The sequence below is a fragment of the Rhea pennata genome, chromosome 4, assembly GCF_028389875.1.
Source record: "Rhea pennata isolate bPtePen1 chromosome 4, bPtePen1.pri, whole genome shotgun sequence".
In the NCBI taxonomy this organism is placed as follows: Eukaryota; Metazoa; Chordata; class Aves; order Rheiformes; family Rheidae; genus Rhea; species Rhea pennata.
The window spans coordinates 63790481-63814069 of NC_084666.1; the positions used below are offsets into that span (position 1 = coordinate 63790481).

Consider the following 23589-nt stretch of genomic DNA (forward strand, 5'->3'; position numbering starts at 1 on the left):
TCTTCCATTTAGTCTCTGGAGGAAAGGGAGAACTATTGTTTTTACAGTATGTTGTTAGATCCATGTTTCCTTAACCAGCAGACCACCCACACCTACCAACAGCCTCTTACTTTGTTCGGTTTTCTCAGGGACACAAGCAATGCTCAAGAAATAGGCTGTCCTTCATTACCATATTCAGTATTGCTGGCTGCCTCAGCCAGTAGCCAATCTTATGGTTAGAATTCAGATGCTTACTGAAAATGAGACCTGATTTAAGGAGCAGTTCTTGAAATTCGTCGCTGGAAGGCTTTTTCTCCAACCTAAAAGAGCAGATGATCTTTCTACTCACTGAACTGATGATACCCAGAGCTGAGTGCTTGAAAAGAATTCATAAGCACTGAGGTGAAGATGGTCTGACTTTTACCAAAACAGACATGTAATGTCAGAAACATGGTCAGCTGGGCTATTTTCTTACTGCCTCTCTTCTGCACTGTGGCCACAAACCACTTGGGTGCTTTGGAGACTCCAGATGAGAAATGGATTTTGTTAAAATCAATGGGACTTTGACTCCTCTATGACATTAAGCAGCCTTCCTGAACTGAGATATCTCTTCTTGCAGTCTTAACTTCATGGAGAAAAGGTGATGCTTTTTTACTTCTCAAGAGCATTCTTAACAATTTCTGAAGTATTTACTGTTACTTGCAAATGATGGCACAGATTGTATGTTGGGTAAAACATAGTGATGTATCCTGATACCTTTAATGAACTAGGTGAGGAGATTTTGAGGCATGTGCTCCTTTCAGGCTTAAAAATACTTGGTTGTATAGACCTTGCTTTTGTACTGCCAAGCGGGTATGTTACTACAGATGCACAACTGGCTTTTAGCTGATATCAGAAATAGAAAAACCTTGGTCATCTTAATGCTTGCAGATTTGTCAGAATTGGAAGAAAGAGATGAGATGGAAGAGAAGAGATTAGAAGGAGGGGGGAAGTTTGAGTCTTCTAGTTAGTAGTTAAATCTGTTCCAGTAGAAAAGAGAAAAGGTCCATTGTGCAGCAGAAAGTTTTACTTTTTCTTCATGCATAAAACATCAGCTGGTTTCTGTCCAGTATCAGAGTGCTTACACAACAGGACATTTTTAATTGGTCATTTAACTTTAAATTGGCTACAGTTATTATGTTAATTGAATTGTTTTCCCTTTGCAGGGACCTCAGGGGCCTGCAGGACAAAAGGTATAGTATAAACAATACTGTGAAAATGATTGTTCTTCCTGGTGCTAAATTACAAGCAGAAAAGGTGAATGGCATTAGCTACTGTACACCACATTGAATCAGTTAGTTTAGGCTCTAAATTTTGTTTTTGCAAAGTGCAACCATATAATGTGAGACATAAGATTTCTAATTCCCCTATTATAGGAAGTTCTAGCAATGCAGAGAAGACTGTTTTCAATCTGTTTCTTAACTTTCAGGTGAAAAGGTCACTATAATTTTCTTATTCATGCACTGGTACAACCATGAAACCAAAGTTAAAACACTGTGAAAGGTGGGGAGATAGAATTTCTGATTAAATGCCTGTCCTTACTCGAGTAGATCAGTGCCATATGACCAAAAAAAAAGACAGAAACAAAGGACGTAGGCGTTGCTGATAAATGATATTCAGTTGGCTGTGTTCAGGTGGTCTGCCGGTGTCTTCCTGTTTCTCTGGTAACCTGAGAACTGACTTCCTGTAACTGCTTTCAGCATTATTTACATTTATTAAAACTGACTGCCTCAATTTGATGGAGTGAATTTAGGATTTATAGAATTATGCCATTAAAACAATCCTAAATATATTGGCAATAACAGCTAGTAAGTGACACTTTTCCAGCATCTCACCACATACCACCAAGGCAGATCATTTTCAAAGGTATTTCAAAAGATAAAAAGTGTTATGGAAAATATCTAATAAAATGGGCTTAATTTGTATAAAGAAACAAAAGAAAGGAAAATAATAAGTAGTTTTAACATATATGGGAAAGACATTCCCGCTGTTTTTCTCTGAGTTAATATGTTTAAAGTGGTGGTTTGCTTGCATCTCCTAAAATAAAACTTTTCAAGCAAAAGAAAAAAACTTGCTGATAGGTAAAAACGTAATCTCCAAGCGTATAAATCAGTGGGATTTTTGTCAACTATGAGCAGGACACAGTTTGCAGGCTGAAGGAGAAAACTGCCCTTCATGATTAGCAATGCAAGAATGTGACATTAAATGCTGCCATTATAAAATTATTCCCTGAGATCCCAGTGGGGTATTTTACATGTATAGCATCAACAAAATCCATGTGCTGATGTATTTTTGAAAATCTGATTAAATTTTACTTTCTTAAAGACATGGTAGAATCAGCATTATTTATGCTTTCTAACATAAATATTTCATAAGAAAAATCAATAGCTGTTCAAGACTGTTGTTGACAGCAGGAACTTTATAAAAATGATGGCTTATTCATTCTGATGGCTTAACACCCTCCTGAGCTTTTCTGGGAAAAAGATACAGATATGTGAAAATATTCACTAAAGCACCTTTGCACTGGCTAGCAGTCATGGCCATGCATCTGGCAAATAGAGGCAACAGCAAGGTCAAAATGGAAGCTTTGGGAATAAGGGGAGTGTTACGGGACATGGGGACAGACTGAGATGCCAACATACTGTTTCTTGCAGGGGTTCCAGTGTTACTGCATGGAATTCAACCAGTTTCCTACTGATTTGCAGCTCTCTTGTGGGATGGAGCCTCTAAGGAGTTCAAATTTGGGCGTTTAGGGGAGGAGGGATCTTTTTTTAAAAGGATTATTCCCTCCATTATTCTCTTAACTCTATTCATTGATGAACACATACATCCATTTTGGATGCATTCCATTCTGGTTTTGGTGTCCTTTCCTAATCCATTTGTAGTGAAACTTCAAACTGATATGAATAGAAGGGAGAATGCCATGTACTGATTCTCGGGTCTCAAAGAAAGCAGAGCTTGCAGAGTTTCACAGGGTGCTCATTTGTATGAACGGCGATGGGCATCTGCACATTTCACTATTGGCAAAGCCTGTGCCTTTCCCAGTCCCCTAACCTCTTTTTAGTGTGTCAGCCTTTCAAACAGCTATCACACTTTTGTGACCTGTTTATGTGTTTAGAAATGAAAAATAAAAATAATTCTTTCAACTTCCTTGTACACAAGACCATTATTATATTAAAAAAAAAAGAGAGAGAGAGAGAATGCTGTGTAAGCCCCTACAGTCTTCCTGCTTTCTTCATGTGTCAGGTTTTCACTGAATATCCATATTGACAGTTGCACAATTTACTACAAAATATCCTGTCCATTGTACAGAAACTTAAAGTTGTACAAGAACTTTGTAAAAAGACCCCTCCAATGTTACAATTCAGTTCTAATACTTTGCTTTCCTTCTTTATGTCTGCTCCTTGTGTCTCGTTTCTGTTGGTTTTCAATTTTGATTGCACTAATACTGATGCAATTTAAAAGGTTATCTTTAATTTGCACTGTCAAGACTGAATTGTTGCAGATTTTCCCTGGAGAGCTTTAAGATAGATTGGTGCTACTAGTTAGTGTGCTTGAAGCATCATTCTGAAGCATTGATGTTATTGGTCAGGTGCTATGTAAGATTGTGTAGGATCAGTCTTCAAAATTTATCAAGAGCATTAAATGGATGGGCATTTTAATTCTTAAATTTCTCATAACGCATCTCCAACATTAGGACGTGACACCAACTTGAAGTTTCCCTCTGAAATAGGACAAAGAGTGGGACAGTCATTAAATGCATGATATTAGAACATGTCTAATTTGTATAAAATGTGGGAGATCTTAGATTGAATAAAAAATATTTTTAGAAAAATTTATTGCCCTTTAGGATATGTAGGCATTCAACATAATTTTTAAGTGCTATATTAAGAGATTAAATATTTCATGATCTGTTTAATTTGCTAAATACAGATGTCTGTTTCCCACCAGGGTTCTGTTGGAGTGCCTGGTGTTCCAGGGAGAGATGGGCAAGTGGTGAGTTAACTTGACTTTGTCAGCACTGAACTTACATATGTAATAGATTAAAGCCAGTCAAAGCTCAAGAGTTGTGATTTCAACTGCCTATAGGGTTATTTGTGTTCTGAACTCACTTTTTTCTTCTTTTTTTCTTTCTTTTTTTTTTCTTTTGCTTAAATCATCATAGAATCATAGGGCAAGGAATGTAATTATTTAAACTGAAGGTTTGATTTTCAGATTCGATAATCACTAATGGATTCCAGAGAGAAATGAATATTAGTCATGTACAACTTTAGACAATATTTTCACAAATTACATTTTTATGTGGGGTTTCGTTACTTTCTGTTAGCTCATAATCACAGCTCAGAGTGGCTCTCCATAAAGAGAGATCTCAGGAAAGCAGCAGGGGTGTTTCACAACTTTGCTAAGGTTTGTTGTCAGAGCTGCAGAGTGAAGCTGACATAATATCCCTTTTCTGACTGTAAACAGTATTATCCTTCTGTTGTTCTCACAAGCAGTAACATTCATGGTGAACTTCAGAAACGCTTATACGAAATACTAAAAGAAATAATTACAGTATAGGCCATTCATTGTGTTTAAGGAGCAATGAATGATAGCGTATCAAATTAATATTATTCAATACTATCTCTTGCCCCTCCTCCCAAGAGCCCCAGAAAAACTCAAAGATGTTTTAAAGTTTAATTTTAATTACTCTTTCCTAACAGAATAAACATACCATTTCTAATTCTATAAAATACAGTATTATTCCTGTGTTTTGACAGTGGTGATAATAAATGATTTAATAATCAGTCATACTGCTTTAGTGATAATACTACGAACTTAATATTTTTACAGTATTCAGAATGTTTTAGCTGATGCAGAACAAAAAGAAAGTATTTGGAATTAGCAATATTACACACAAGAAATTGTAAGAAAATGTTACAAAAATACCTTATCACTGAAGACCTGAGATTTTTCCTTGATCTTTTATGGCTTCATTCAGTTGTGACATGAATGGTAGACAGTAAGAAACTTTACTCACATGAGCGTAAAAATGGATGCCAATGAAATAACTCAAATGTACAAAATTGATTTGATTAAAAGTGTTGTTTTGAAAGATTTAGGGGTTTTTTTTAAGTGTATTGGTAAAGTTAATGTGTGTCTATTTTTGAGAGACCACATTGACTTGCCTGTATTCATGTTTCATGGAAATGAAAGAAAATATGCAGTGGCATTTGATAAGGGAAAAAATGCAACACATCTTTAAATGCTATTTTTCAGCTTTAGCTTATACTTTAAAATTTAAAAGAAATCCTAACATATTCAAGTTATGATTTTATGTTTATTTGATTAATCTCGATATTTATGGCATCTAAAGCATTGAGGACATTCTTAAATAGCTGCTGCTTTTGATAAAACTATCAACATTGTTTTTAATGTAGTTGGACTATTTTACTTTTGACTTGTAAGAAAGAATAGCTATACTACTGAACAAGAATCTAGATACTGGGACAAAAACCATGCAGATAAAAGTGAAATGGAGTCAAATTATTTTGGATGTTTCATAATTGTTGGTCGATTTTGACTACCAAGCCTTTCCTTATGTACCAAGATTATGTTATTTTTATATAGTACTAAGCAGACAAAGGTTGAATGTTGAGATCTCTTTTAGTAAATGGTCAAATTCTACCAACTTGGAAATACTCTTAGAAAGAAATTAAACTAAAATACTATTTATCTGAATTTAGCTTATTATTAAATATAAGGTAGCCTAAGACTCCCATGCTAATATAGTTACCGAAAGGTGGATTCTTTCAAATTATATGCAAAACCAAATTCTCAGTGTAGTATTATGCAGAAGATATTGTTGACTGAAGCCCAGAATATTAATTTTAGTGTCAGACTTCAGGTACAACCTTTTGAGGAGTCAGAATTTACACTTAGGGAGTTAGTCTGTATACATCAGAGTTGGGTTGTACTGTGAGCTGCTTGCTGGTGCTCCTGACTTTACTCATATGGATTCATGTTGACTTGCAGAATATTTGAACTGGCTTGAATGCATGGTGCAAGTCATCTGCTTTTGAGAGGACAAACGGTTAAAACGCTTTGTGAAAACCTTGCAGTTGATAGCCTTTTAATCAGTGAACTGCTGTTGAACAGCAGCATGTGCAGTGCAGGAAGTTCCAGGTTATTTTTTTTCTGACTTTCAAAGGCAGTGAGTGATAAGCATGTTCCTAAAATTAAGCATCTATGTGAATGCTTTCCTCAGCTGGGCCCTGAAATATCTTTCAGCTGATGAATGTCAGCGTTGAATTTAGCTTTGTTCTCCCCTTGAGCAATTGAATACTACAGAGCTAGGTCATCTCCATGTGTGTGTGTCTTTTCTTTCCCTTTCTCTTCACCTCTTCCTTAATTGCAGTAGTGGATTATGGGAGACAATTGACAACTCTTACCAATTGATCTAGGAATTAGACCATAAATTCTGAGTACACTTAGAACCATTTTTTAATCCCTTAACACATGAACCACTTTTCTTAGAGAATCTGTAAATATTAGAGTGTTACTTTACATGACCCACATGTTTTAGCAGGAGTGTTAACTAGACGATTTTGTCCTACTAAAAGCAGTGGCACAGTTATTCCCGTAAAAACTTACCACTTTTTTTCTTTTAAGCCAAATCCAGTGAAGCATTACAAGTGTTCTGGCAAGGGTATTTACATTATTTGTGTGTTATGTAGATCAATAACAGCATATAATTGCTTTTAGGAGATTGTAGCCACGCTCTGCTTCTTCAGTTGAGAACAGTAACTCAGAAGGAGCCACCTAATAATGCTGCTCAAGGCATTGTTGTCTCTGGGCAGAAACCTCTGAGAGAGCAAAGAATACCTCCAAGCATTTCCTTCCTTTTGCAGAGCAGTGTGCAAGCCACCTTGTACCAGGTTGCCTCCTGGTAAAATGCGAGGAAAATAACCTTTCTTTCCTCAGGCACTTGGAATAGAAGGGAAAAAGGGATAATACTTGGATGGAGACACCAGACTGCAGTGATCTAGGAGTATCAGATCCCTACATGAATAATGTCAAAATGGCCACAAACAGGTACCTACACAGTTTGAAAGCAGTATTAGCTTTCAAACTATGAGGAGGGGTATGTGTGTATGCTAACATTTATTAAAATAAAAGGAAAAAAAAAAAAGGAAGGAAACATCCTTAAATGTAGCTCACAAATTCTCAGGCAGATTTGCAGACCAGCTGAGTCTTGTTCAAGTGTCTTTTCCCTTAATTTTAGCTTGTGAGTGGACTAGGAGAAATTTCCAGTTCTTAAATAAATAATTTTAAGTTGCTTTTGAGGAGGACGGAACAGGAGTTGAAAGGAGGTAATTTAACTCTGGGTGAAATGGAAATCTCAGTAACATGCCTGAGAAACCACTTTTTTCCCCTTCTGTCCTCATTTCTGTATTTTTAGAGCAAAATTAGACTGGATTAAGTTTGGGAGCCTCTTATATTTCCTTATCCTTAAAATTGATTACATTCTAGTGACTGAAAAATTTAGCAATGCTTCTCAGGGTGAGGTGGATATCAACCAGCTGGTGTAGACAGGCATTTGACCAAAACCAAATCTATTACAGAACAGCAGCTAAACAGAAAAGCGATTTAGCTGTTTGATTCTGGATATAAAGGTATAGGGCACAGAGCGCTCCTAGCAAAGAGAAGTATGCTTTCAACTGCCTTGATTCCTTTGATATGGACTACAGTGGGTGAGACATTTTTAAGACGAGTCTGAAGTCTATTTGTAAGTTTTATGAGCTCTTCTCATATTGACAGCTGAGCCCAAGCAGCACCACGCATATTCAAATGCTGATCAAATTCGGGGTCAGTTCTGTGTAAGTATTCAGATTGTCTCTGACACCAGAGTATCTGAGGAAATCATTACACTTGTTCAATGGACAGAGTGCTGAAGGGTCCTTTGCCCAAGTTAATACAAGAAAATCAGAGCTAATCTGTCAATACAGGCATGTTAATACAGTTACACAGGTAATAGTGGTATGAAAGAGCCAAGACTGGTACCCAAGTGTTCTACTGTGCTGGTCAGAAGAACATCCTTCTTTTATACTTCTCTGAATTACCTGAGCCTTCTGAATCAAACTGCTGGATTGGGTGTGTTCTTCTTGGCATATTAACGTTTAGTTTGCCCTTGTAATAGATATCAGATGGAAGAGAAATCTCAGCGTTTCTGGGTCTCAAAGCAGTTGTTTCAAGCCAGTTCTAGAAATCATCTGTTTTTTAATAGTTGATGGTGTTCTGCATAACTTGTTGAGTCATGCCTTGACATCACTGCTTGCTGTTGCAAGTTTTCTTTCTATTTCCTCGTAGTAGTGACAGTAACTCAGCTTGTTAGAGTGCTGCTACCCTTGAGGAATTGAAGTGCCTGTTCTCCCATCAGGGCGCTTGGAGTTAACATGTGGAACTTCAGTTAGCGTTATTGGCAGCTCCACAGCCACAGCCTGGCTCCTGTAGCATGTTAACACCTTTACTGTTACTGACAGCAAGCACAATGTTGCCTCATACCTGTTTGTTTGAAAACGCGCTGCCAGTATGGCTGTAATAGGGACCCTGCAGTTCCTCTATAGCATATAAAAAAACGACAGCAAAACTCCACTGTGTCTGCAGCATTCTTTTTCTACGTAAATGGTCATCAAATAAACTACTGGAGCATTTACACCCCCTGATGAGTAAAGCTGTTTGATTTTGGGTGAGTGGATGAACAATAGTAAATTTTCTGGAAATGTGCTTTCCACTGTTCTGAGGCTATTTGTGAATTCAATAAATTGAATCTGAATAACTTCAAATGGTGATAGTGAATAACTGGGGGCTTCAGTACAGGGCTTCTGGTGGTGAAGTCCTTTTTTGCAGTAGACAAATGGCTAGAGGATTGTGTTCTGTATTACAGTTCTTAACATGACATTTGGGAAAAGGCAGCTTTTCTAGCATTTTCTGGTATTTTATTGTCTATTTGTACACTGAGTCATGTCATGTTCTTTTGGGATTTGTCCAGTAACACAAGGCATGAGAGAACAAATTTGTGTGAAATAGAAGTTAAAGGCTACCTAAGGGCATTTTTGATGCAATATTTTGTAGGTTTACTGATTTGGGGCATGGTATTTGTGTATATGATTGTTCTGTCACTGCTTTTACAAGTGAAATAAAACTTTGATAGACAGTATATTCAGATACGATGCTGCTTGTACCACAGCATCCTACCAGCCTGTTTCTCCACCGATCCCAGTGTCAGTTAAGCCCCACATTGCTGAGGGACAGCATCACTGAACAATGTGGAAATTCTATCCCATCGTCATGCCAATAAAAACAGGCTTCATTCTTGCAATAAGCAAGATTTCTTCCTATTGTGGTATGTCACTGTTGTGCCGTGCAGTGTCCACTGAACAGCACAGTTCCTCTGGAGTGGTCTAACCAGGAAGAAGAATGTGGAGAAGAGCAGAAAGGGCTAGTCATTCATTTGGACTGGCCAGTGCCTCGCACTGACTACTGAGCTTTTTCAAACCTGCCCACAACCCATTGCTGTAAGGGAAAGATTACAAGGCAGTGCCCTGAGAATAGCTTCAGATAATCTCCCTGCACCTTGTGACTCTCTTGTGTGAGGGTGCAGGGTTCGTTCTAATTAAGATCTTGGGATATGTTTTAAATAGACACTAAAAGCTTATAAAATATGTTGAGTTTAGTGAGTCCAGCTCCTTTTCCTGACTGGCAATTACTCAGGTGTTCATGAAAGCAGAAATGCAAGCAGTGACCTAAACTTAGATATGTTAGAGGTGAAGTCACTCTTTACATGGGAAACAAAAATTACACATCCTGACTCAGAAAGCTAAATGATGTGCAGAAGACAATTGTTTCTGCAGCCTAACGCCTTCACGGTCAGCGCTATTAAAGAGAAACTGCAACATGAGTCAGGAAACACATTAGCATGGCCTGCTGAATGTAAAAATATATGATATTAGATATCTAATTTCATAGCTTCTTTCATTTTACCAAGTTGAAAGCCTAATTGAAGTTACTGCATGAGATGGCACTGTTGAATGTCTAGTTTTCCTTTACATGTATCATTCCTTGAACAATAGTATATTGATTTTGACCTTCTAAAATGACATCTGTATTTTTGATAATCTTCAGAACCTGTGGGGTTGAAAAATACTCATGCCACATTTTACACCTTAGTTTTAATAAATGCTTTGACAGAAATGAAAAGAAAAAGGAAGTAATAAATCATACCTGCTAACAAAAGTATTTAAAATTATTTTCATGCTAAGTACTGAAATGGTCTTTTGGGATCAATTTTCCTGTTTAAATGTATAGCTGAGGAAGGAGTCTACTTGCTTTAAAAATGTTTGATGGTGTTTGCTTTATAATTACTTTTAGAATTTCCTCACCATTGGGATGTCTGTCAAGGCTTTGATCTGTTTGGTGGGGTTCTTTTGTTTGTTTTGGGGCCTTTAAGGCATTAATGAAATTATTAAAATATCTACACCTAAAGCCAGACTCTGCCATGCCTTCACAATATGCAGTGTGAAAAGGGAAGCTGCCCAGCACAAAGATCCTTTTACTGTGTGCTGGGAACGTCCACAGGAGGTTGGGTATAGAATAGCTAGTGTGCGGTGCATTTATCCTTCGTCTTACTGCTCCCTGATTCCTTATACAGACAACGTAGTGAAGGGGATGTTGTAGGTATGACATAAAATGATTTTAGGGTAACCCCTGTGGTTCTGGCCATTAGAAACAGGAAAGGGTAATCATTGCCAAGAGGAAAGCACAACCTGATTTCTGTGCTATCCTAGATCTGCCTTCAATCCTTCCTTTTCTCAGAGCTCGTCTTGGGTGTGATGGTGCCTCTGACTAGTGCTTCTAGAGCTGGAAGTGTAGAGTTGGCTATAGAAAAGGCACATATGGGGTCAGAAATGAGACTGGTGGACGAGCAGGGGTTTTCTATGACTAGATAGCAGACTGAGGTTTTCACTTTTTTCGAGGAGATTAAGATGATTCTTATGTCCCATTGTTCTACCTCATGTAGCTGCACTGTTGGCTCTCTGTGTTTGTAGCACTGGTACGTAAACCTGGGGGGAAATGGCAAGCTTGGGACTTTGAGGCTTTGATTAGAGACTTAAGCCCCTGAAAGTGTCAGTGGACTGCAGCTGTTTTAAAATGAGGGGGACAGGAACAAATTTGTTGGGGTTTGGGGATGAGGAGAAACAAATGCATATTCACATGTCCCTTCTGTTTCATTTTGTCAGCTGGCAGTTTTCTTCAAGTGCCTTTTAGGTCTGTCCCTTAGGACACTCATGCCTAATCTCCAACAGCTTCAAACCTTGGCCACTCACATATCAAATGCCTGCACTACAGTATCAGCCTAAAGCTAGTGAAGTACAAAGGAGCCTTGACAAGGGCCTGACTTAAATGGCTATTTAATTCCCTGTGAGTTTCATGGTAGTTTTCTTCTCAGGCTTGAAAAGTCTCACTAGTGGTTCACAACTAACATTTTTTTTTTCCTCTGACTTTGAAAATATCTCACCTCTGTTTCACAAGAATCTTTACAGTTTTCTTTAATGTCACAAAATAGTCCAATTCATGGTGACATAATGTTTTACATATTCCTGATGCCTAATTTAAAAGCAGAATAAAATCAGATTTTTTAGAGAATCCGTGTCTGTATCTGTGATATAAAAGTGACTGTATGAGTAGGAGAAAATCCCTTTCTTAGTGGAAGACTGTTGTAGAGAATGGAAATATACCTACTGTTGCAATTGTAATCAGCTTTTATCTCAGTTCTTCTGTAACTTTTGACTAAAGAGTCGATTCATCATAAAATTGCCACATTGTGTATAAAGGCAGAAAAATTACATCTACTAAGTTTGAATACTCTATGAAAATTGTCCCCTGAATTTCTGATATGAATTACTGGGTTTTATGTAATATTTCTAATTTGACTACCACATTCACTATCGAATTAAACTTTTAAGCAGTTTTTATACATTTACATAGTAAAAGGCTTATAGCAACCTAGCTCTAGGCTTTTTCATATCTTCTCTTGGTTGCTATTTTAACATACACTGTCACCGTGAAACGCAATGTAGTTGTGCAGATGGGGGTTACCTAGAAAATAGGCTTATTTCTTTATTTGTGAAACTGAGGCATACTTCTATAAAAGGTGTTACTCAGTAAGCTGTCACCCCAGTTGTTTTTTAATAAAGTCATTTCTTTATCATATTCCTTAAAATAAATCAATTATTTATGTGGTTTTCTCCATAAATTGAAGAAATAGATAATAGGAACTGTCTTTACATCCTTTCTCTAAATTTTGGAAAAAAATTGGAGTTTGTAAGTAATTGTCGTTTGTTGATTGACTTATGAAATTTATTTATGATTCCTCCAATTGTGAGAGAATATATATGCTGTTAGATGTATCCAAAGTTGGGATCGTTAATGCTATTCACACCTGAAAGTCTTAAATTTTTTAAATGTACTTTTCAGCCAGTGGTACTAGAGTATGAAAATGAGCAAGCAAGCCATATTAAAAAATTGAAAAAAATTCTTCCAAACTCTCCCATTTCTGGAACTGACCCTTCTAATTTTTTCTTCATTATCTGTCTTCCATGCAAGACAAGAAGCACAAATGTCAAAGTCATTTGTTATAAGTTTTTCTTGTGGTATTTATACCAATACCACAAGAAAACTGAGAAGAAGAAAACATTGGCAATCTTGCTAGAAAGACTATGTTCTTAAAGTTCGTTTCCAATTTTCCAGAATCAGGTGTCTCAGTTCTGTTTTCAGTTTCCTGTATATTTTTACCTGTCACAGTAGAATTATTTATATAGTAGAGTTAATCAAAATTAACACACTCTAACAGATTAAATAAGGTATAGTAGGGCCCAACTACTTACTCAAATTGGGTTTTTAGTTTTTGTTTATTACTCTGCACCCAATATAAGACAGTGGGTGAAATGCTGTTAATATACTTCATCTTTTCCTCCTTAACTTCATCCTTTGTTTTCTTTGCCTTTAGGGTGAACCAGGTTTGCCTGGCGTAGCAGGAGAGAAGGGAGCAGCAGGGCTTAAGGTGAGTATTGAAAATGGATTAAGAACAGAAGGACGCAGAACGTGAGAGCATATGGACGGTGGTCGTGCTTTCTCACTCGCGTTCATATCCTGACTGACTTTTAATGATCTGCTCATTCCAGTGATCAGTGTTGTAAGAGGCTTTATACACTTCACCATAAAGAAGCATATTCTTCTGTCGTGCATGTGTAATTCCAGTCAGTGGCACTGACGCATATGCATCCACTGCCAAGTGAATGCGGTATGCTTGCAAGTGTTTGGGAATTTGGGGACCTTTTTAAAAGGCTTTGTTTATGCTCCTTACAATGTGTTTCAGGCTGCTTTTCAAGAAGTACTGTGGTCAGTTCTTTGACGAATGTCAGGGTTAAGTCTTGAGGACTGATCCTGTTATTATGGAAGTTAACAACAAACCTCATTAGGAGCATGTCTGGGCTCTGTTTGTTACAGCAAAATGTCTTCACCTTTATTTTATTTTTAAATAATTTGTTTTGCTGTTTTAATATTGAACGGGTGAAACAGAACATGCAAAAAGGCTTATAATGACTTTGTTTGAAAGAAATGTTGCCATATCTGATCTCTGGGCCTCAGAATGGATAATACTGAATTCTAATCTCATCAGCTGCAAGTGTGTGCCTTTGGTGCATATTTACTTCTCAGCTGATTCTGGAGATCACACTGTTGCTGACAGACAAGTGGGGCAGACTCTTTGCATTTACTGACTGGCTGCTTGTCCATCAAGAATGAAAGCAAACCATTTGGGAGCATAACCTTTTCTTGCTTTGTATACAGAAGAAGCCAAATTATGGCAGTTGATGCTTAATTCATATTCGCAAGTGTATTCATCGAGTTGCCTAGCGACCACCAGCCATCAGGAAGGGCAGAGACGAGCCAGAGTGGTCAGAACTGCAGAGATGAGTTGTCAGGGTCAGCCTCTGGGTGCAGAAGTGCATCTGCCATTGAAGCAGTTACAATTTTAAAAAATAATACTATAATCAATGTTTTTTTACAGAGAATGTTAAGAGCACTGAAAGCTTTTTGCTCTGAATCAGTTATGAATTAGTTCAAGATACATAAGGCTTTTTGTTTTTCCTTCTTCTAAACCATTAACAGAATCATAAGACCTTCCCCTCACATTTGGCCTTTTGATTTTTTCCTTCATACATTCCTAAAATAAGGAGAACTGAACCTAGGAGTCATCGCTATCCTGGTTGATCACTTCACAAAGACATATGTCTGTTTGTCAGGGTTTAATCTAGAATACAACAGGACATCCCCACCCCCCACCCTTCTTCCCCACAAAAAGGTAGACTTTACATACAGATCATTAATTTTTTTAAATGTGTTGAAGATGTAATGTTTATTGGATTGTTCTATTACATTTACTAATTTTATTGTTTATTGAGGATTTTATTGTTGGGTTTTAGCATTTGAGCGTGTCATCAGATTTCCACTTGGAGTTATTGGCTGATGTGGCTTCCATAATGTTAGGGAATCATCCATAGTATTAAATAAATTCCAAATGCTCTTCTACATCTTGCATTACGTAAATTATCTGATGTTTCCTGGCTTTTGCATATTATTATTTGTGAGTTTTGCATGTGTTAGTAACTTAAGACTTCTTTGCTCTAATTATGTTGATCAGGGTGACCCTGGAGAGAGAGGAGAAAAGGTGAGGCATATTTCACTTCCTTTGTTTTTGTCCTGTTTTGGAGAATTGTAGGTGCACTGATTCTTTTTTTTTTTTTTTTTTTTTTTTTAATGCAGCTACTGCCTGGAACTGTAGAGTCACTGTGCAGCCTTTATTAGTGCCAAATAATAGTAATACAAGTTATTCCACGGCCTTCAGTGGGATTATGCATGGAGAACATTGGGCATGCATTAAAGGCTGTACAGCTGAGCAGCTATGCAACTAATCACAACTATGGTTAGTATTAGAAAAAGATGAGCCTGCCTAAATGAAAAAGCCACCTGTTTCTCATACCTTGGTTTTGGTGCTCTGTTATCTGTGGAGAGTAGTTTATTGTGCAAGTAATTAGGTGACAGTGATAACCTAGAGTTTAGATGATACGTAGGTAAACCAGTTCTTAGCATATTAAAGCCAAGTTCTCCACTCTGCCCTGGGTCAGTTTAAGTAAGAGCGAGAGAGAAAGGTATTGGCAGTAGAGATAATGTATCAATTTCACTCTTAAAGTCTGTAGTCAGGCTAGCATCAGATGAGAAGTCAGAACAAGCTCCATGCTGCTAAACATGGGTGTAATTCTGCCCTTCTGGGGAAGAGCTTTCAGCAGGAGCACCCATGTGAGAATAAATACTCAGGGTGAAGCAAGCTTCTGAACCTGCAGAAGGGCAGTTTGAAGAATGTTGTAGTCCTCATTTTGAGTAAGAATCTGTGCACAGACTTACCTTCTGCAAGTACACCAAGCCATGTTTTTAAGAAGTTGTTTTTATTTGGGTGCACTTTGCTCTTGAGAAATGTTTGCCCATGTCTTTGCAGCTCCAATTGAATTTCACATCCAAATCTGTGTACGTCCACATGATAGCATCTGTGAGCATGATTTGCAAAGGCAATTCGTTTTGCATATTCAAAATCACATCATAAAAATAATCCAGGAGAGGCTTGAAAGTGTATACAGCCCATGTGAGACTAGGTAATTAGGAATCTTTTTTTCACCAAATTTTCACCAAATCATCACTTTAGTTACAATTTATATGTATTGAAGAACTTTACTAATCCTTTATTTGTTTATTTTGGAGCACAAAGTAATAACTGTAACGTCTAACATTCTATTTATTGTATTTCCATTTGTTAAAGACATGGTATTTCACCATAAACATCCTTTGTCTTTCTTTAAAAGCTGTTGTTATTAATTCCCTCAGTGTGCAGAATCATGTCTAATGGACATTCCTGACAGTCACTGTTGCATGTTTTCTTGTTTCATCTGGCCCTTCGTTACCATTGTGTTAGTGACTGTGATATACGAAATGATCACTGTTGTAACTCCTCTGAAAGAATTTTACATTAAGGTTTTCAGACCAATATGAGAGATACTGAATAAATACTGTTATTTGAATACTACTGCCGGTATATGACCAAGACCTACTCAAATGTTTTTTAGCCTATTTAGAGTCAATATTCTTCAATATTTTAGGCATTTTAAATATCCCTTGCACCTTCCAGGATCCTCAGATCCCACAGAAGTTTTTGGCCCAAATTCTCGTGTATGTCAAAGACTTTTTTTTGGTGTGGTCTGGTGTTTTGAAATAACTGAATTAATATAAATAGAAATTGAGCCTTTTCGGAGATAAAACTTCGAAATGCTTCTTTAAAAAGTTGTTTTAAAAATAGTAAATACCTACCAAGCAGTGAAAAAGACCAATGTTCAGATAATACTTTTTAAATAATAAATAGTACTTAGAAATTATTTACAAGTAACTGTCATTTTGGTGGTTCCTCAGAGGAGTGAAATTCGATTAAGTTTTCCTAGTTTGTAAATAACTCATGGGGAAATACTTGAAACTTAAAGAGCATATATCATAAATTCCATGCAAATCCTAGTAACAAGTGTTTGAATGCTGAGTTATCTCTGAATGTTGTGTGCTTACATCGTGTCATTTAAAAATAATACGATTTTTAATTACAGGGTGATGCTGGAGAACATGGACCCAAGGGTGACACAGGAGAAAAGGTAGACTACTAATTAGTAGAGAAGAAAGCATGTGTATTAGGCATGTTTACAGTCTAACCAGCTAATGAAAATAAATAATTTGATCAAAAGGAAAATGCATTTTAAACAGTTTCTTTTAAAGAAGTTGTATGGTTTGGACTGAGTTCATTCTTGTGAACAACAGAAAAATTGTTACTCTTCTGTCTAATTAAGCATAAAATTCCTGACTTTATGGAGCAGCAGCTTCAGTTCAGGATACAGCAGCGTAGCTCAAGTCATCACTCCTCTTTGTGAAATGCATTGTACAGCAACCTGGGGCACAGCCTGCCAGACTATTTGCACTGTGTTTGGGGACATAGTTTTCTCTCTGTGTGTCTGATCATTTTCTGATATACTCTAGCTGTAAACATTTCCTGTTCTATGTTGTTGTTTAAGAGAGGGGCCAAAAATATGATATGGCTGTAGCTAACTTCCTCACAAATTGCCAGCACAACAAATGAGAGTTGAAGATTAAAAGGTAGATTTTAAATATTTTTGCCAAATTGTATCAATGGTTGCCTCACTAAATGAAACTTGTGTTTTTAAATGTGCTTTACTTCACATAAGTCTTAAACTTTGTTTTAGCAGTCAGAGCAAATCCTGTGTTGTACAAGAAGACAGAGTCACTCATAATGTTCTTTACTGAGCACATAATTTTATGTATTTTTAATGTATATTTTTGTGTAAAAGCTATACATAGCTTATTACTATCACTTTGGAATTCCTGTACTTCTAATAAACTTTCAATTTAGTTGCTACACTTGGGCAGAAGCATAAATAATTTCTTTTTTACCCTGTATATATTTAACTGCATAGTTGACTGATATCAGAGTAGCGTAAAGGGAAATTTTTGGTCAATTAATCAACATTCTGTTTTGACTAGTAAGAAGGACAAGCAAATCTCTCTGACACTATCGTATGGAAACAGTAAAGCTATTAATTCAATAACACGAAATATTACGGGGCATATTTTAAGATCAACACTTAAATATAGACATTAGATTTAAGAATAGTATGTTGTTTGATGCTCAGAGTTCATTTAAATAATACGTCATCTGCGGTCATGCTTATTAACCTAGCTGAAAGGCTTAGGAACTTTATTCAGTTACTTAAACAATCGGTGCAGATATATGTCTTCTTGATCTGTTTTTGTATGATTTAAGGATATAATTGCTAGATACATTTGAGATTATTGTCAGACAGATACTCCTTGAAGCAAGCAAATAGAAAGTTTATAGTCTCTCTAGGAAGTGTAATGAAGTGTCCCTTGTTGCTTTTCTTCTTTATCAGCTGTGATTACTGGGCATGCTTCCACTACTATGCACATAGGGCACTGTTGTCTGCAGTGCGCACATCTCCCTGCTTGGGGTCATGTTTAGGGGAACAAAAAATACTGTCCCTCTTGCTGTGGAAAAGCCTTTCTTCCTGAGTATGATGTTATATATATTTCTGTGTGGAGCTTTAAGCAGTTCAGCGGTCTATTTGGGATCAACTTGCAGAAAGTGTAGGTCATCAGGAGACTACTTGTATTTCTGTATCTGAAGAAACTTTAATAAATTTGTTGAATTTCGGTAATACAGAAGTGTCCCGTCTCTTGCAGGCTTCACGTAAATGTCAGAGGTGGGATGGAAGTACATGCTGTTTGTGTGGAGTTCATTGTTCTAGCAGTGACAGGCTAGCATCCACTGCATTAACTTTCAGGACAGAGTAAGCAGAACAGTGACTTACTTTCATTCTTTTTTCTCCATTTTTTTTCCTGCCTGAAAGACAACCTGCCAGGCAGAAAAAAAGATCCAGATCTTATAGAAGAGCTGCAACACAATGTTTCTGAAAGATAACTCTACTCTTCAGTAGGGAGCTTAGGGGAATGCATTTTGACATATAATTTAGGAGTGAGCGTTAAGCTTGGTGTCGTTATGCTACATTTGTACTACTAAGCAAGGAATGTATTCTTTACCCTTCTTGATCGTTAGGGGAAGCTTTTACTGTATGATATTTTGTATTTTAAAGCAGAGATGAATTCGACTAGTAATTGCTAATCATTTTGATGTGAGAGGAAATCAGAATGTGTTACAGCTACATTTAATATGCTTGTAAAGTAGCCTTGATTTTTCCCCCCTGCCTTTTTTCTTTCCTATATTGTGTCTGCAGTTTCCCTACTGGTGTCAAAGTAATCTTTATCAGGCAGTTAACTTACCTTGGCTGTTGCAGAATAATGCAGGATTTTGAAGTAGCTCAGTACGACTCCTGTATTTTCCTCTGGAGGTTTTCAAATGGGACAGGAGATTAACACAGAAAACTAGGTCCTTTTCCGTTGTCTTACTAGAAACAGATAGGACTGAGTTCCAGCAAATTTCACAACCAGCCTTATCGATGCATCATGATTAGGTATATCTTCTATTATAATTTTTTCTTTCTACACAACTTAGCCTTGCATATGGGTAGCTCTGAAATGTCCACAGCCTGTGATATGTTATGTAAATTCACTAGTGTAAGAGTATTGAGAGTTTTTGCCAACTAAACACCTACAGAAGGGTACAAAACTTAAGACTCATTGTTTTAAACACTGTTTTTAAGAGATGAGGGAAGACTGGTGCCAGTTCAGTTATTTCACGTGTTCAGCCACATATCTGTACATGCCCTCTCTGCTCAGGAAACAAGCCATGAAATTTATGTAAGTTATTGCAGAAGCCATTCACTAAATCGTAAATCATAGTGCCATACATATGTTTAAGAGATTTCATCCATAGATCACAAAACTTCAAAACATTTCTTTAAAAAATAAAGTTCCTGTGAGAGAAGTACTAAATTTTAATTTATATGGTGAGAGAGAGCTCAGGTGACAAGCTTCATAGGAACAGGTTCCTATTTATGCACTTAATATAGCTTTGTTTTCTGACCTGCTGTACCCAGCGGCTCTCAGAAAAATGGACTTGGGTACTTATTTTTGACCTGTGACGTTAAAAAAGAAACTGTCTTTCCTGAGTTGTCCTACCTTGAAGACAATGTCAATGCCAGACTTGAGTTCGTTCTTCTACTCTTCTGCTGTAGCCTTTGGCCCCTGCAGACTACCAAATACCATCCTTTTCTCTGTATGTTCTGCTGAAGTTCTTCATTTCCAGACCGGCTGACTCATTAGAGCACTGTAAACATCCTGTACCATAATTTTTTCTTTAATCTCATATTAATTTTCATTCTTGCATGAAAATGGATTATAATTCTGTGTCTTATCTCCCCTATATCCATTATTATGCTGTAGAATGTTTAACTTATGTCTTACCAGTTGCTTTGCCACTTTATAGCTATAAAAAGTCCTTGAAGGTTTGCAGTTGTACATGCTTATAAGGGGTATCAGCAGTATCACTCATGCATGTCTATCAAAATGAGGCAGCTCAGGTTTCCAGACATGAATCAACCCTTCATAAAACTGCCTTTTGTGTTTTTTTTTTTTTTTTTTTTTTTTTTTTTTTCCGCACAAGAGAGAACTGCAGTAACTGCAGAGGAAATCTATTCCTAGTCTTCAAAAGCAACATGCATATTATTTGTTATCATTTAATTTTATAAGACTACTGTCAAAAAAAACCCCACCACCCCCAAACCAATTTTAAAATTATGGCATTAAAAAACCCCCTCCCTTCAGCTTTACTGAACCACCAGGAACTGGTAGTCACTGTATGTATTTTAATAAGAAGAATATTTAGCACTTACACTCTGCTTAAACATCATCAAAGTATAGTGCAGAATTGGTTACTTTACTGTTTGTGTGAATTGCTAAGGTGCTGTTGAGGGGCTTGAAGTTGTTACTGTGTAGCAATCTGTTACCTTCAATGAATAATCCAAATTTGTTATGAACTAATAGAGAAAGTTCTTCAAATATAGGCAGTCTAGCCATCTTTAGTGATATACAGTTTAACTAGCAAACTTGTCATTGATTTTTTTTCCCCACTTTTGTTTGGCATCTCATTTAAGAAAAAAATGAAGCAAACTGAGAATACAGGATCTTGTGAAAATTGTACAGAAAGAACTGAAAGCTAAAAGCTTCCCTGGCTAAGTCATTTGCTGATCCTCTGTGGTTGTGCCTATCACTGCCTATCAAATGCAGGCAGCCTGGCAAAACACTGGAGAATCTCTTTGAAAGCTAGGTATTTCCTCAGAACAGAGCTTTGCTGAATACATAAATTACTACACTTTTCTCATCCTGTAACACTTAGCTGTATTAAGCTATCAGAATAAAAATGCTGAAGAGCTGTGGAAAAGAGCTATGACCTGTCTTAATGGTAAACACGTAGGTCACTGAGTTTTTTCAATGCTAACCTCCATTAGCACGAAGAGCTTTGTCAGATGAGACGTGATGCTTGCCATCTGTAGAATTTGGTTAGAAGGATCACTTAATGCCTTTTGTAAATGTCAATACATGATTTTTAATGTATGTCAGCGTTTTGCAGTTGTCAAAACAAATCCCTTGACTTTATGAAGTACACGTATACAAAATCTGCAATTATTGTAAAATAATTATTATAAATAATTATTATAAAAATTATTAGCTATAAAAATTCAAGTTAATTATTATACTATTTGGATGAATGAAACTAAATCCCTCTGCGTGTTCTTGAAAGCAAGACTGTTCCTTTTGTGGATCACATTGATTTAGTATCAACGGGTAAATTCTTACGTAGCATCACAGAGTATACTTAAGCTTGCTATATAGTTATCTTACTATATAACTGTGCTATAGCCGTGCATGGTTTTTTTATGTCTTTTTCCTGAACATCTCTGTATGTAATAAGCGTGATTATTTCTTGTGGATTTTTTATCAGGGTGACCCTGGTTCTTCTGCTGCAGGAATTAAGGTAATTTAGTGTTTATAACAGTTGTATGGGGAGAAGAGGGGTTGCTGTTCTGCATTATTTTGTAGTGTCCCAGACATTTCAGGAACTGTTGCTATAGTTTTCCCCAACCCTATTTTTCCTTCTCAGATTTTGTCTGATCTCTTTCATCTCTTTTCTTTTAGGGTGAACCTGGTGAATCTGGACGGCCTGGACAAAAGGTATGAATTGCAATTGTTCAGTTACTCTTTTCCTTGCTGTCAGATTTGCGATCATTCTTGTTACACAGACTTTAGCAGTGGTACTTCCATAGTGTTTTGCACCAGGATGAGTCCAAGGCAGAACAACAGACCTTGGGATAGCCAAGCCTATCCACATTTGGTTTATGATCATTTTGTATTTTAAAAATCATAAGAATGCCAATAGTAATTAGCATGAAAAGGAAGATTAGAATAACCCACCTCCTCTTCTAGAGACAGAATACTTGCATGGAAAGTCTGCTGTGGTGCATCTGGTGAGACTAACAAAGAATGGATCTGCTCCTTGAATGTGATCACAAGTTAACCTTGAATGTTTGACTGAATATTAACCTTCCGGTTATGATATGTTGTTACATTTCATTAAGAAGAAGTAAATATTGACTCATTACTTTCACATATACTGATAAGAGGAAACAAAGTGGCATCGGCATGCAAAGTGTTTGAAAGGACAGAGAGCAAGTAATTCTGCTCTGTTCTTCCTTCCTGGGGAAGAAATTCCCCTGAGTGCTGCACAGCTGCAGCTGCTTTTGCAAATAAAGATCCAGCAGAAGCTATAATGACTCTGAAATCTGTTGGTCCCTCTGAAGGTGGGGAATTTTCCCCTTGAATCCATATTACTTCAGAGTAAGTACTGTGCCTTCAGCTGCCTTTCAGGAGAGAGAGGCAGACCCTCCTGGGAGAGCCAGTGAAAGGACAGAGAAGACACAATGACAGAACCAGATTTCTGCTTTACAGTATTTGATTTCCCTCTGGAGCCTTCAACAACACTCTTGCCTCTTATAACATTGAAAGTTACCTACTGCTGCCAGAGTAGAACAGAGTGCAGCTGAAGGTTGAGCTAGCTGGTATTCCAGAACATAAATCCAAGAAGAACTAAACCATATAGGGAATGTCAGCTAGTTTCTAATACTCAAGGCCTTTTGATAGCAAAAATATAAAATAAAATATGAAGTTCGGTCTTTTTATTGAAGAAATTATAACTGCAATCAATTATAACAGCCTAAACAAAGCCTATTATGGTTGCAAATTCAGTTCTTCAGTACAGTGCAGTTTTAATTAGAAAAACTAATCAAAGTAGTTTAAAGCTATCTAGTCTATGGAATCATTAGGACAGTGTGTTTTGCGCTGTATGCTCTGCTTGGGTAATAAACTAGAAAATGTACTTAAAAGCCTGTTGAGATTCATATTCTCATTACTTGGCTGCCATGGAGGCAAAAACTAGCAATGATTTATCAGCAGGCTCCTGGATCTCTTGAGTTCCCATGCACTCATGTTTGGTCTCGTTGATGTAATATAGGTAAGTAAGAGAGTACACAGATCACAGTTTCTATATTCCCAATTTGTTGCTTGCACCAGAGAAGGCCTAATGCATTCTTTCCACTTTGCCCCACAAGTTCCCACTGTGCTACCTTTCTTCCCCATATACTTCCAGCACTTGCTGCAAACCTCTGTCTGATCTCGTTCTTGGCCTCCTCCCCTGCACAGCTTCTCTCTGAAGCAAGGGTGCTACATATCCCTCCTACGGGATGGATCTGGCTGTATGTGACTGCCAGCAGCTCCTGTGATACATTCCCTTGGAGTGCCTTGTCCAGCTGGGTGACCCACATGTCTGCTGTTCTGTCTTCTGCTTCGGAGAGCTTCATTCACCCCAGCCAGAGGTTGTGGGTGACCCTTGCCCAG

The 23589-nt window shown here is 37.1% G+C and overlaps 1 protein-coding gene across 1 annotated transcript in view; it reads left to right on the forward strand.

The window, feature by feature from the left end:
• Positions 1-23589, forward strand: part of COL25A1 (collagen type XXV alpha 1 chain) — a 286790-nt gene that overhangs the window by 230893 nt on the left and 32308 nt on the right. The window contains exons 8-14 of the mRNA XM_062574954.1: positions 1185-1211; positions 3970-4014; positions 13067-13120; positions 14762-14788; positions 16761-16805; positions 21641-21673; positions 21835-21870. Of these exons, the coding sequence (XP_062430938.1) occupies positions 1185-1211; positions 3970-4014; positions 13067-13120; positions 14762-14788; positions 16761-16805; positions 21641-21673; positions 21835-21870 (267 nt within the window). The remainder of the gene's footprint in view (positions 1-1184; positions 1212-3969; positions 4015-13066; positions 13121-14761; positions 14789-16760; positions 16806-21640; positions 21674-21834; positions 21871-23589) is intronic.